A 14,669-nucleotide genomic window follows, 5' to 3' on the forward strand; every position below is an offset into this window, starting at 1 on the left:
AAACGGTCTGCAGAACCATCGGCAAAAGCCACTTGCTTCTTGGCCAAATTTTGGACGGGAAAGCCACTACAATCGTTACAGCTGGGGGGCAGAACATGCTGGGAGGAATCATGAATGGGGAAAGGCCCAGAACCCTCCCCCCCCATCCCGTGTGCAACTTTTTGACCCAGACATAGTGACATTCCCCCTCTCTCAGAAAAAAATGGGTACCGAAAAGGGAGATGGTTCACCCACTGCTGTGATGCTCTCTGCGATTCCAGAACCTGACAAGGGTCCACTTACTTGGTGGAATGGTGCCGGTTTTGCGGGCATTCACAAAAAACTCGATGTCCTTCTCAATGCTGCACTGCTCGAGGCTCTTGCGGATCTCCTCGTAGTTCTGCAAGGTGAAAAACAGCAGGAGTCATCCCTGGTCCTGAATGGGATAACTGTGCCCCTGAAGGACCAGGTGTACAGCCTGGGAGTCATTTTGGACTCACAGCTGTCCATGGAGGTGCAGGTTAATTCTGTGTCCAGGGCTGTGTTCCCCAGATGTCATAGAATCATAGAGTTGGAAGAGACCACAAGGGCCATCCAGTCCAACCCCCTGCCAAGCAGGAAACACCATCAAAGCATTCCTGACAGGTGGCTGTCAAGCCTCTGCTTAAACACCTCCAAAGAAGGAGACTCCACCACACTCCTTGGCAGCAAATTCCACTGTCGAACAGTTCTTACTGTCAGGAAGTTCTTCCTAATGTTTAGGTGGAATCTTCTTTCTTGTAGTTTGAATCCATTGCTCCATGTCCGCTTCTCTGGAGCAGCAGAAAACAACCTTTCTCCCTCCTCCATATGACATCCTTTTATATATTTGAACATGGCTATCATATCACCCCTCAACCTTCTCTTCTCCAGGCTAAACATACCCAGCTCCCTAAGCCGTTCCTCCTAAGGCATCGTTTCCAGGCCTTTGACCATTTTGGTTGCCCTCCTCTGGACACGTTCCAGCTTGTCAGTATCCTTCTTGAACTGTGGTGCCCAGAACTGGACACAGTATTCCAGGTGAGGTCTGACCAGAGCAGAATATAGTGGTACTATTACTTCCCTTGATCTAGACGCTATACTCCTATTGATGCAGCTCAGAATTGCATTGGCCTTTTTAGCTGCTGCATCACACTGTTGACTCATGTCAAGTTTATGGTCTACCAAGACTCCTAGATCCTTTTCACATGTACTGCTCTCACACATGTTGAGGGATTCCAGGCCCCATCACCCCTGACCATTGTTCATGCTGTCCAGGGCTGATGAGGGCAGTTCTTGGTTTTCAGCCCTGTCCTGGAGAATGCAGACAATGAGGTCCTCTACTTACCTCGTCGTTCTTGACACACTCCTGAGAGAGCTGGTTGACGTGGAGCCACAGAGCATTCCGGAAATAGTTTATCCTTTCGGTCTCTTGGCTCTCGAAGAACTGCAGGGGGAGAGAGGCGGAGGACAACGCTGAATGCAGAGGCAAAATATCAATATTGAATTCCTTTGGAAAGAAGCTTGCTTTGGTCTTTTTCCCTTCGTTGGGAGTAATTATAACCTTACGCAAAGATAATAATTACGAAACTAAAGCCATGCCGAAGAAACCCCACCTTTAAAACATCAGCAAATGAAACAATCAGCGTCGGACTTGAGAAACGGCAGAAAGTTGTCAATCTAACTTTTCAAAAGCAATCCCAAAATTGTGCAAACGTCTGGGACTACTCACTAGTGCAAAGGGGGGGGGGGAATTGCAAGACAGCATTTAACTGACACAACCAATAAAATTGTGTTCTCAGATAGCTAGGAAGAGACAATGCAAGTTGTATGGGTCGAAATTGTAGTGTTATAAAGATTTATTTGAAGATATGTGGACAGGATGATTTACACTCATAAATGACAGGGATATGACAGGGAGTCGGAAGGGATTGGAAATTTGTTGATAGTGTTGGGACTGTTTATCTATTATTGGTATTTCAACATTGGGGGTGGGTGGGGGGAGGTCGGGCTTTTCTTTTTTTCTGTCTTTTCCTTTTTTGTTCTATTATGTATTTTGCATTTATAATTCTTTTATGAGTTAAGATAAGCTACCATGCAGAATGCAGTAGTATATAAAATATTCAGAATTGTATAAACACATGGAATTGGATACCGGATAGGGGTAACAACAAAAGAAGAAAGTGTATTAGAAGTTAAGAAACACAATAATTGTAACTGGTTGTGTTGTACAATTCTTTATCTTTATTTGCAACTTACTGTTTATTACTGTGCATTTCGTAAAACAATAATAAAAATTGATATTCAAAAAAAAAAAAGGAAGAGAAAATGAAGTACCAATGCTAGATTCTGAACAGGCTCCACCCACACCGCCTGTTTGTTTATTGTTTGTCAAAATAACTAAGACTCCTTCAAATTTGCACTGTGACATAAGCATCACACTCCCTTTGGACCTGTCATTGTTTTTAGGAATGTTCCTCAACATCCACACACAGCCATTGTTAGGATTATCTGTTACCATATCATTACAGATATAACATTGTTACTTACATTTCTATCCCGCAAGGGCCCGGACTGACTCCAGCTACAAAAGCTAAGACTCTTGGACTGGGTTTTTGTTTTGCCTTTTTGATGTCATTTTTTTAAAAAAAAATCTTTATTTTAGATCTTAACAATTTATGTGGAAATTGTTCAGTTTGGCTGTGTATTTTTTGATGATTTATTTACTACTTTTGTTACTTTGCAATCATGTGGTCTTCTTCTATCATGTAAGGTGCCTTGGGTGCATTGTTTGAACTGTAGAAAATTATTTACTGTATATTCTGGCGTATAAGACTACTTTTCAATCCAGGAAAATCTTCTCAAAAGTCGGGGGTCGTCTTATGTATGTTACATAACCTTGGTCTTCCGGATCTTAGCCAAGCACAGTAAGTCCTACACCGAAGCAGCTCTATAAAACTGCTGCTGGGTTTCCAATCTGATCATAACTGGCAAAGGGAGCCATCAATTTATACTCTTGAAATCCAGTTCTTTTTCATATGCTTAGGCTGACTGAAAAGCCTGAAGAGAGTCTGAACATGAGCAATTAGGGGCTCTGGTCAGGCATTCTAAAGTAAAGTACATAACACTCCCCCCCCCCTAAAAAAAAAATCGTGTCATGACTGTCTACCTCGGCCTGGCACCCTCCAGGTGTTATTGAACTACAACCCCACCAGTGTTGCACACACCTCAACATCTGGAAAGAGCCCCGCTCTTGAAAACGTTTTGTTCTAAATCCTGCCTGCATCTCTGAAGAAGGAAGGGAATTCCCTGCACAGTGTATCAATGCCATGAATGCAATAATCTTAACACTATTTCCAACTCCCCAAGAAAGAATGCAGATATGAGACATGCTTTCGAGAACTTGAGGGCATCTAAAAAGTAATCCCTGCCCAGCAAATGGTTTTCTTGCAACACTCTGACTTTACTTGTGGGCTGCCCCCTTTTCCGTGGGGCAGGGTGGGTCTCCTCCCTGCAGCTTTTCAAAGAAACCTCACCCGCTCGAGGAAGTGACTGGCAATCCTCTGTTTTGTTACACAAACGCACATCCAAAGCGCCATCCAAAACACACAACATTCAAAGGCGGGGGATGAAATTTCCTCCACACTCTTATTTCTGTGTTTTGGCTGTTGCTGGATAATCTGGATTCCTCCACCCTATTTCTTTTTGTTCAGAATTCGAATCCAGAATCCAGTATTTGGGATAAGGGGGCAGGGAACCTTTTTTTGCAGGCTGAGGGCCACATCCCCTTGTGAGTACCCTTCTGGTAGCCACATTCAGTTCCACCCATACAGCTTTTTTGGGGGGGGTGGACTAGCGGCTAGTGGCAGACACCCTTTCTTACAGGCACAGGCGAGCTTCTTTTAAGACCCAAGGGCCACATTCCCTTCTAGGAAATCTTCCAGGGGCCGCATTCCAGGGGCCAGGGCAAAAAGTGGCCAGGGCAAAAAACAGTAGGCTAGTTTCTCCATAGACACACCAGGCAAGAAAGAGACATTATCAAGGTTTCGAGGACATATTCCAGTCGGGCAAAAACACTTGTGAGGCGGATTGAACAAAACATTTCTGTGACAACACCGCTCTCTGAGCTATACCGCCTGCCCCAGCATCCCATCGCCTCAGGAGAGGCAGCCAAACCTTTGTTATATTCGTTTTTACCTCACACGCCTTGACATGCTCATTCTTCCATTCTTCCCTGATCTTCTCCAGGGCACCAACGTTCGTCTGATACACCCTGTCTGCAGTTGGAGAAATTTAAAAAAAGAGCAATCCGGTCACGTCAAGAGAAGATGGGCCAAACACATAGAATTGGAAAGGGACCCCAAGGGTCAAGTTCAAGCCCACTGGCAGTGCAAGAATCACAGCTACAGGATCTCTGGCGGTTGGCCATCCAACCTCGGTTTAAAGACCTCCAAGGAAGGAGAGTCCACCACCTTCCAAGGGACTCCATTCTACCACTGAACGGCTCTTCCCATCAGAAAGTTCTTCTGAACATCAGGTTCAGTCAGAAAACAGGCATAAACAGTGGAAGTTGCCCTGAGACTCTTCCAAATGGAAGTCCTTCCGCTACTACTGGTGGGCATTGCTTTGGGTTCACGTAGAGACTTTGTAAGATTGGAATCTATCCAATCGCAATTCCTCAGGGCCATTCTCAGGATTCCCCCTTCCGTTGCGGGTGCGGTCATGAGATTGACGACCGGCTGCCAAGCCTTTGGGTATCTGGCCCTGAAAGCGAAATTATGGCTATGGCTCAAGTTATGCTTTAGACCGGTGGGTTTGGCCCCTCTGATACTGAGGGATAATTTTAAATCACCATGGGAAGGGGAGGTGGTGGAGGAAGTGCAGAAGTGCGGACTGTCCTCCCTTTATATAGAGTCCATGTCGTATAGACATGCTAAAGCGATGGTCGCTCAGACATTGGGGGATATCGCCAGACACGAGGACATAGCCCACGTGAAACCTGGGATGTTTCTGGGGGAATTCCACTATGTGGAATACCGCAGACTTCTCACTGCGGCCAGACTGAACGTTCTTGACTCGGCGGTTTTGAGGGGAAGATTTAGAGGAGTTCCATATGATCAGAGAACATGCCATTGTGCTTTAGGAGAGGTAGAATCCACAGAACACATTCTACTGAGTTGTCCCTTTTATAACAATTTAAGGCAATATCTCATGGCCCCATATTTATCTCAGTTTAGCTCTCGATTAAGAGAAAGGCAGGCAGCATATCTGCTGAATAAGCCCACTGGGAAAATAGCTTTATGTGTGGCTAAATTCCTCTTCCTGGCGCTCAAGTGTCAGAAGCGCAAAATCGAATGTCTCGATGTGGGTTATCTGTATGAGGTTTACTAGTGCTGTCCTATTTTGATTGTGAATCCCTCTGATGTTTTTTTAGTTCTATAATTTTGTATTGAGAAATGTTTTTTTCTGACTATCGGTCGAATAAAGGATATGTATGTATGTGTGAATCTCCTTTCTTGTAACTTGAAGGTTGCTCCTTCCACCATGTTGTCAGCCCTTCAGATATTTGAACGGAATAACAGAAACGTAGCGCTGGAAGGGCCCATTGCAGATCAAGATGCTGCTGCTAAAGGCAGCGGAGCAGAGGTCCGCGCAAAAGTTGGCAAGCCAACTTTCCGGGTGACGTGAACTCACCCGAATCTTCCAGGGCTGTCTTTGTCTGAGCCAGTTTCACGAAGAGCTGGAAGGGAAGCAAAAGGAAGGAGGTCAGTCGTTGTTTGGCCAAGCCAGGAGAGCAGCTCTGTGAAGAAGAGTTGGGCAGATGGGTCTCCAACCACCATCTTGGTTAAGGGAAGGAGGCCTGGCCTCAGCCGTCCCTAGAACTTTCATTTTGTTTAGAAGGTACCTTCTACCACATGTGGTGGACCTGCAAAGAGGTGAAGGCTTTCTAGGAAGTGATCTACAGGTGAAACTCGAAAAATTAGAATATCGTGGAAAAGTCCATTTATGTAAGCAATTGTTTTCATTAGCTACTGGAGTTTAATATATGAGATAGACTCACGGCATGCAAAGCGAGATATGTGAAGCCTTTATTTGTTGTAATTGTGATGATTATGGTGTACAGCTGATGAGAACCCCAAAGTTGAAATTGTTAATTTGGGGTTCTCATCAGCCGTATGCCATAATCATCACAATTACAACAAATAAAGGCTTGACCTATCTCGCTTTGCATGTCATGAGTCCATCTCATATATTAGTTTCACCTTTTAAGTTGAATTACTGGAATAAATGAACCTTTCCACGATATTCTAATTTTTCGAGTTTCACCTGTATAACGAGTTAAAGAAAATGTTTAAAAATACATTTGTTAACAAACCAAAAGCTTCTCTGTTGGGTATAGTAGGTGAAGAGAAACCAAAGAAAGATAAAAGACTGTTTATGTATGCAACTACAGTGGCAAGAATCCTTTTAGCCCAAAAATGGAAGCAACAAGAACGCCCAACGAAAAAAGAGTGGCAGATGAAAATGATGGGCTTTGCGGAATTGGCGAAGCTGACAGGAAAAATCCGAAACCAGCGTGATCAGGTATTCCAAGAGGATTGGAGTAAATTTATACAATATTTGAAAGACTTTTGTAAGCAATTAACATCATTAGCAGGTTTGTCTGAAGACTCGTAATGAGAAATATTCAACCTTTTTATTTAAATCTTAATGTCGTTGAGTGAAATCAGAATTGGAACATGTATAAAATGCAATGATACAAAGGTCGATTTTGAAAGCCACAAGGCGGGAGGGAAGGAGGTCGAAGGGCTCTCCACAGAGGTAAAGTGGATAATAATGATATGATGTTAAATTGAAAATTAATAAAAATTATATTAAAACATAAAAAATAGAACTTAAAGGGTAAAGGTAAAGGGACCCCTGACCATTAGGTCCAGTCGTGTCCGACTCTGGGGTTGCGGCGCTCATCTTGCTTTATTGGCTGAGGGAGCCGGCGTACAGCTTCTGGGTCATGTGGCCAGCATGACAAGCCGCTTCTGGCGAACCAGAGCAGTGCACGAAACGCCGTTTACCTTCCCGCCGGAGCGGTACCTATTTATCTACTTGCACTTTGACGTGCTTTCGAACTGCTAGGTGGGCAGGAGCTGGGACCGAGCCATGGGAGCTCACCCCATCGCGGGGATTTGAACCGCCGACCTTTTGATCAGCAAGCCCTAGGCTCTGTGGTTTAACCCACAGCGCCACCCGCGTTAATTATATTTAAACATAAAAATTAGAACTTTTTGTTTAATTTAATTCTTTTGCAAAAATTACAAGAATGAGGATGGGGGGGAGAGAGATAAAGCATTGTCTGCTAATATTAACAGTAAGAATATTCCGTCAGTCCTCGCAAACCCCTTACAACCCCACACATCCCCTCCTGCTAAACTCCCCCCACCCCCTAGACTTTGCCATCTCCTGCAGTAACTCCTAGAATCACGGTGAGGAACCTTTTTGTCTCCCATGCTGAGGGCCAGTATTGACAAGGTGACCCATGACACCGTCGTGACATCACACAGAAGCCTAGAATTATAAGGTCCCACCCCCAGCAATACAGGAATCTTTTGCCCAGAATGGAACTCGAACCCGGAACCTTGAGATTAAGTGACTGACAGATGGGTTTCCTCCCGTCCTGTCAAAAATCTGAACACCAGAGGTTTAAAGCCTGCCTTGCGTGGATCCTTTTAACCCTTTGCAGTCCTCCTCCCCACTTCTCCTCTGCTCTCCACAAAGTCAGAGGTACAAAGGAGAAAGGCGGGCAATTGGCAGACCTACATTTTGGGGGCCCTGAAGCTCAAATTGATATTGGGGCAGGGGGGCTTTGCAACCAGCAGCAAGGTGTAGGTAGCCGCTGTTGTCTTCTTGCATGGGGTTGTTCCAAAACAGATCACCGCAATTTCTTTAAATAAATAAAAAAGCTACTATATCTCAGATTTGGATTAAAATTACTGAACACCAGAGGTTTAAAGCCTGCCTTGCGTGGATCCTTTTAACCCTTTGCAGTCCTCCTCCCCACTTCTCCTCTGCTCTCCACAAAGTCAGAGGTACAAAGGTACAAAGGAGAAAGGCGGGCAATTGGCAGACCTACATTTTGGGGGCCCTGAAGCTCAAATTGATATTGGGGCAGGGGGGCTTTGCAACCAGCAGCAAGGTGTAGGTAGCCGCTGTTGTCTTCTTGCATGGGGTTGTTCCAAAACAGATCACCGCAATTTCTTTAAATAAATAAAAAAGCTACTATATCTCAGATTTGGATTAAAATTACTGAATTGCCTCACATGTCAAAGTCACTGGTGTAAATACAAATTTCCCGTGGCTTATTGTTTTTGAGTTACAGCTCAGTTGGCAGAGCATGAGACAACTCAATCTCAGGGTCATGGGTTCAAGTCCCGCGCAGGACGAAATATTCCTGCACTGCAGGAGGTTGGACTAGATGATCCTTGTGGTCCCTTTGGGGGGTGGGCGTATGAAAAGTAGGGGAAATTGGGGACGTGTTATATACATGCATGGCACACCTTTTAAAGCAAACTTTATAAGCAACGTGGGCTAAAGTCGCTTCTGGGGTTAGGGCCCTCTGAAGCTTAAGCCTTTTGCAACCCTTCCCCTGCTTTTCTTCGAAACCCCCCCCCCAACATACATCACCAGCCCCCTCCCCTTAGACCTTGCTCCAGTCCACTTAAAGTTGGGGAAATCCCCACACTCCCTTTTGACCCATCCCTTCTGTCCGTTTCAGCCTCAGTGGTGGAGAGAGAGAGGAGAACAAGTGGCCCACCCAGCTCCATATTGCCTACACTGGCTGGCAGCAATAGCTCTCCAAGGATTCTTTCCCACGCCTAAACTGGAGATGCCAGGGATCAGGGCCACAAACTTCTGCATGCAGAGCATGCTCTCCACCACTGAGCTATGGCCCTTCCTCTTTCATCTCCCACTTTTTGGCCTCGTTTACTTTTGGGCCATACTTCAGCCCGACCCAGCTCCCTCTCCCCACGAACCCCACCCCTTGCACCTTCCTAACCTTTTCCTGCTGCTTCTGCGTGACCAGGTTGGCGCTCCGGTGGACGGCCTGCTCCGCCTCGTCCTTGTCCCGGCACCTTTGCTCATACAGCCTCTTGGCCTGAGGATGCGAGAGGTTGCAAAGGATGTACATCAAAGGGTTACAACAGAGACCATAACAGCTTGGGACCAGGCTACCTGTGAGATCGGCCTCGTCCCATCAATGCTCTCTAGATCGCTTCGATCTGTGGCAGCGACGCAGCCACAGGTGTCACATATAATATCTGCCCTGCGTTTGTAAGAAACTGATCCTTTGGAACTCCCTGCCTCTTGACACCAGGCAGGTGCCTTCGATTGCTGTTTTATTCTCTCTGCCAACCGCTTTGAGGCTTTCTACACCTGCTTCACCACGCCACTGCCAGAGTGGTATTTTAAGAACCAGAGGAGAATTAACTCACGTCCAGGGTTTTCTTGTACTGCAGATTCCGGTTTTTGTGAATAGCATCCATTATAAGTTCGATCTGTGGAAAGAGTACCAGGGTTAGTGGAGCCTTTTGTTCCTCAGCAAAACAGGGAAGGAAAGAGAAATCCGTTTCCCCTTTCTAAATATAGAAGGCCGCACGCATTTTACAAGGATAGGAAGTAACCGCGGACGCCTTCCGCTTCATCTTGCAAAACTGAATTGTCATGTCTTTGTTACAGGCCTCCGATTTGGACTTCTAACAGAGAATCTGAATTCCACCGAATTTTGAGGTTTGTTAAAGGGTTGCGTTTCCTGATAACTGAAGCAGAGCGCCGGCGAAAGACATTCAACCGTGCCGAAAGCACAGCAGCTTCACTTTGCTTCCGCATGTACTGCTTGAAATTCTTTCATTCCCTTTGCAGACCCATGGCGGCTAGAAACTTGGTTTAATTTAACCAAAGTTGAGTTTCCCTGTTGATTCAGGTCAGAGGAGACAGGATTTTCAGCCAGGCTTTTGGGCTTGATCTTGGAGAGTTTTACGATACTACTATGGTTCTTATTTTTTTATTGGTTCCAAAATTTTATATTTTACTACTAAGTCGCTTTGAGTTCACTGTTCCTTTAAAAAAAACCAACCGAAATGTGCAATACAATAATGGATTCATAGCTGGATCCTGCCCTCCGTTTTTCAACGGGGAGGGTATAATTATGGAAGCTCTCAACTCAAAAAGGAAATTCAAAGCCAAAAGCTTTTCCTCCAGAGCTTTGAAATGCAGAAACGCAAGATATCGCCCTCAAACAAGGAAGCTGTGCTGTGTTACCTGGTCTGAGCCCTATGCGGTTAAGGTGCAAGCTGAATTTTGTTCCACTAGTGGAGGAGAGGGGGGAAGTAGCTGTGAAAGGAATGAGGAAATTAAAATGGGCAGGCAAAAAAAAACTCTGCCTTGTCCAACAGTGGTGGAAAAGTTCAGGTGCTGAATGGAGGTTCTTATCTTCTTGGAACCAGAGTTCATCACATTTTAGGGCTCCCAAACACAACGGGAACTGCAATTGCCACCTGCAGGGTGGAGTGGCAAGCACAACTGTGTGTGTTTGTGTGCTCACTCCCCGGAGGGGCACCCTATTTATTATTTGTACTGAAAGATGGTGGAGATTACCTGTACCTGAAGAACACAATGTGTGCTCCTGAACTCAGCAATCCCTGTGCTGCCATGTGGATCTGCGTTTATTTGCGATATAAAGTCGGACCTGTTACAGACGTGAATCTTGGGCAACCCAGTGCCAGATTTACGTATATGCTAAACAAGCTATAGCTTAGGGCCCCACTCTCTTGGGGGCTCCCAAAAAATTTAAAGGGGGGAAAAACTGGAGGTACATTTTCAAAATATAAGATAAAAAACAAATAAAATAAAACCTACATACAGCAACAGTGTTTTGTGTTGTATAAGCTGGGGGAACTCAGCCAGATGGGCGGGGTATACATGATGATGATGATGATAATGATGATGTAAGTAATGGGCCCAGCCTGCTAGCCTGCTCTCTAAAATATCACTGGTTTGCTCATTTCTATATATAGGGTGCCTACATTCCGCATGTGCAAATGGCTTTAGATATTGAGGCGGGTGGTGCTGTGGTCTAAACCACAGAGCCTAGGGCTTGCCGATCAGAAGGTCGGCGGTTTGAATCTCCGTGACGGGGTGAGCTCCCGTTGCTCGGTCCCAGCTCCTGCCCACCTAGCAGTTCAAAAGCACAAAGTGCAAGTAGATAAATAGGTACCGCTCCGGCAGGAAGGTAAGCGGCGTTTCCGTGTGCTGCTCTGGTTCACCAGAAGCGGCTTAGTCATGCTGGCCACATGACCTAGAAGCTGTATGCCGGCTCCCTCGGCCAATAAAGCGAGATGAGCGCCGCAACCCCAGAGTCGTCCGTGACTGGACCTAATGGTCAGGAGTATCTTTATCGTTACCTAGGTCCATAAATTACCGTATAGCATATATTCAACACAAAAAACAGTGACAATTTGTTGTTGACAAAGGAAAGCTGGACATATAAAGGGCCACATTACCTTCAGTAGCTGAGGGCCTCATCAAACCTAAATCCGGCCCAGGGGCCACTCTCCCCCTTCCCCAATCTGGTGCCATCCAGATGTTTGGCACTACAACTCCCAACCTCCTGGAACAGATATCCAAAACACCTGAAAGGTGCCTGGTTGGCTAAGGCTGCTGGGAGTCTGGATGTGAGGGATTTGAAAGGATGGATCTGCACAGACAGTGGTTATGCACATTTTACTGTCTCTGGATTCGAAGAATAAACTCTTATTTACCTTTCCAACCGCTGTCCCTTGTTCTCATTGGTCGGGAAGGGACAACGATTTCGGACCTTTGTTCCAAGTTAACAGTATCACACCTGTCTTGGCCATGAGGTGGGGGTGAAGCCCCCTCCTCAGGTGGCAGGAGCACAAGAGGTGGGGTTCTGCCCACCCCACCATTGCCACCAAAATACCGACAATAGGGAGGCATTCCAGCAAGTGCCATTGTCGCTCATCTTTGCTGTCCCGAGTGCAGAAGCCAAGTGACAACATTTTGTGGAATACCCTATTCTCTAGGAAGGAGAAGCGGGACAGGCCTCAGGCGGCAAAACGGGACCGGCCGCCCCCGTCTGTCTCCAATGACTTTCTCCAGCCCCTCTCGTGCTCCTGACCTTTTTGCGATGCAGCTTTTGCTTCTCCCGGAAGTCCTCCATCTTCCTCGCCTCTTCGCGCAACGTTTGGGCCAACTGGATGTGGCTCTGCCCAACGCTGTCCACCTCTGAAAGCAAGGAGCGGCAGAACAAAAGAATCACCGGGACGAAATGTACCGTAAATGGCAGGCTTCATTCCTCCTAGCCACCCAACTCTGGAAGGAACGTCACTTTTACTGCCGCTTTGCAGAAGGGAAACCGAGGCCGAAACACAACAACAACAACATTCCCAAGGTCATCTGACGCGGAGTTTCCGACTAAAACACTGTGATTTATTGTTATTTTTTATACAGTGAATGTTGCAGGTTTCGTTACTTTATTTCTTGCTTAATTGCTCTATAGCGGCAACAATAATGTTGGGGAACTGTTGTTGTAAGAATTTTAAGGTCTTTCATATATATATATTATAATAGTTATTAATGTACCAAACAAATAAGGCCACATGTCTGAAAACAGCACAGAAAGACAAGCCTCACTCCATTTTGACTCCTAGCTGGCCAAGTATTTTCATCTGCAGGGAGGAGGTGAGAAGTCTCTGCCTGAAGATGGGCCATTTCCCTCACAAAGGAACAGCCATTAGCCTTACCAGCCAGGGCAGGAAACCTTTGTTTTGCAGAAATGTGTGTCTGGGAGGGGTCAAGGAGGGATGGCACAGGTGTGAGAATTCTCAGGTTACCTCCTCTGACCATCCCAATTTGTGATGTACCGGTAATTCTGATGTATGTATGATGTATGGGGGGGTGGTCTTGAGCTGGAGCGGGGCAATTTCAAAAGTCTATATAGGAGCTTGTGCTCCATTGTTCTAGGTCAGTGGTGGCGAACCTATGGCACGCGTGCCAGATTTGGCACGCAGAGCCCTCACTGCTGGCACGCGCACCAGTGGCCCATCCGTGCTGTTGTTGTTGTTTTTTCCCCAGGCTTGCGTCCGCTGTTGAAACCTTGAACTTTTTTTTTTTTTTTTTGCTAGTCGCTGGAGATTGTGTTCGGCGATTGCTCTGCTTTTCAATTTGCTGCGTCAGTAGTTGTTTCTGATTGGGCATAACAGCGTTCGTTTTTTTAACCCTTATTGTGCTGTGTGTGTGGGGTTTTTTTGGCGCTTTGGCAGACGATGATGTCGGCGCTGCGTGTTAATTCCAGCAAAGGTATTATTTGTCATTTATTTCTGTTCTCCCCCCCCCCAAAAAAAGCTCAGCAGCTTTGGGGCGCCCCCCAAAAGCAAAGCAACTTTTGTGCGATCCCCCCAGAAAAGCTCAACAAGTTTAGGCACTTTGTGATAAATAAGTGGGGTTTGGTTTACAGTTTGGGCACTCGGTCTCTAAAAGGTTCGCCACCACTGTTCTAGGTCTTTTGCTTGCAAGACACCCTGTTGCAACAGTTCCTAATAAACCAGGGGCATCTGCCTTGCTTTGGGAGACTCGGTATTGTCTTCGTCTTTGTGCTGCGTTGTCGGGAAGGGGCTCTTAAATTATAGCGCTCTTCCCGGGGTTACGGACTCCCTTCTGGAGACAGACCCAGTTACAGAATTTTTACAACACCGTCGCAGAACAACTAGCAAAACAGGATGCCATGTGAACGCTCCAGTATAAATCCACCACTAAGGCACAATTGTTCCGTCAGTCACATGTTGCAGAATACAGCCCCTAAGGAAACACCAGTCTGCAGGGACAGGGCTTAGCAGCATTTAGTAGAGATGCTCCCGTCCAGCTAAGGTGCTCCCCACCAAATTAATATGGGGCTGAACAGGTGCCCTAGGGAGGCAGTAGGATTACCAAGGAGGGCAGTGCTAAGAGGCAAGAGGGGCAGCAAGGAGTGGGGCACTGGAGGTGTAAACAGGGGCGTAGCAAGGGGGGGCGAGGGGGCGGGCCACCCCGGGTTCCATAATGGTTGTTGTTCAGTCGTGTCCGACTCTTCGTGACTCCATGGACCAGAGCACGCCAGGCACGCCTATCCTTCACTGCCTCTCGCAGTTTGGCCAAACTCATGTTAGTAGCTTCGAGAACACTGTCCAACCATCTCATCCTCTGTCGTCCCCTTCTCCTTGTGCCATCCATCTTTCCCAACATCAGGGTCTTTTCTAGGGAGTCTTCTCTTCTCATGAGGTGGCCAAAGTACTGGAGCCTCAACTTCAGGATCTTTCCTTCTAGTGAGCACTCAGAGCTGATTTCTTTGAGAATGGATAGGTTTGATCTTCTCGAAGTCCATGGGACTCTCAAGAGTCTCCTCCAGCACCATAATTCAAAAGCATCAATTCTTCGGCGATCAGCCTTCTTGATGGTCCAGCTCTCACTTCCGTACATTACTACTGGGAAAACCATAGCTTTAACAATACGGACCTTTGTTGGCAAGGTGATGTCTTTGCTTTTTAAGATGCTGTCTAGGTTTGTCATTGCTTTTCTCCCAAGAAGCAGGCGTCTTCTAATTTCGTGACTGCTGTCACCATCTG

At 46.3% G+C, this 14,669-nt stretch overlaps 1 protein-coding gene across 1 annotated transcript in view; it reads right to left on the minus strand.

Annotated features, from left to right (window-relative positions):
- The window catches only part of PSTPIP2 (proline-serine-threonine phosphatase interacting protein 2), a 55,386-nt gene that overhangs the window by 4,880 nt on the left and 35,837 nt on the right, over positions 1-14,669 (minus strand). Inside the window, exons 5-11 of the mRNA XM_033164601.1 lie at positions 12,188-12,294; positions 9,486-9,548; positions 9,050-9,148; positions 5,692-5,737; positions 4,195-4,274; positions 1,346-1,444; positions 283-379 (exon numbers count right to left, since the gene is read on the minus strand). Of these exons, the coding sequence (XP_033020492.1) occupies positions 283-379; positions 1,346-1,444; positions 4,195-4,274; positions 5,692-5,737; positions 9,050-9,148; positions 9,486-9,548; positions 12,188-12,294 (591 nt within the window). The remainder of the gene's footprint in view (positions 1-282; positions 380-1,345; positions 1,445-4,194; positions 4,275-5,691; positions 5,738-9,049; positions 9,149-9,485; positions 9,549-12,187; positions 12,295-14,669) is intronic.

The sequence above is a fragment of the Lacerta agilis genome, chromosome 11 (assembly GCF_009819535.1).
Source record: "Lacerta agilis isolate rLacAgi1 chromosome 11, rLacAgi1.pri, whole genome shotgun sequence".
Classification (NCBI taxonomy): Eukaryota; Metazoa; Chordata; class Lepidosauria; order Squamata; family Lacertidae; genus Lacerta; species Lacerta agilis.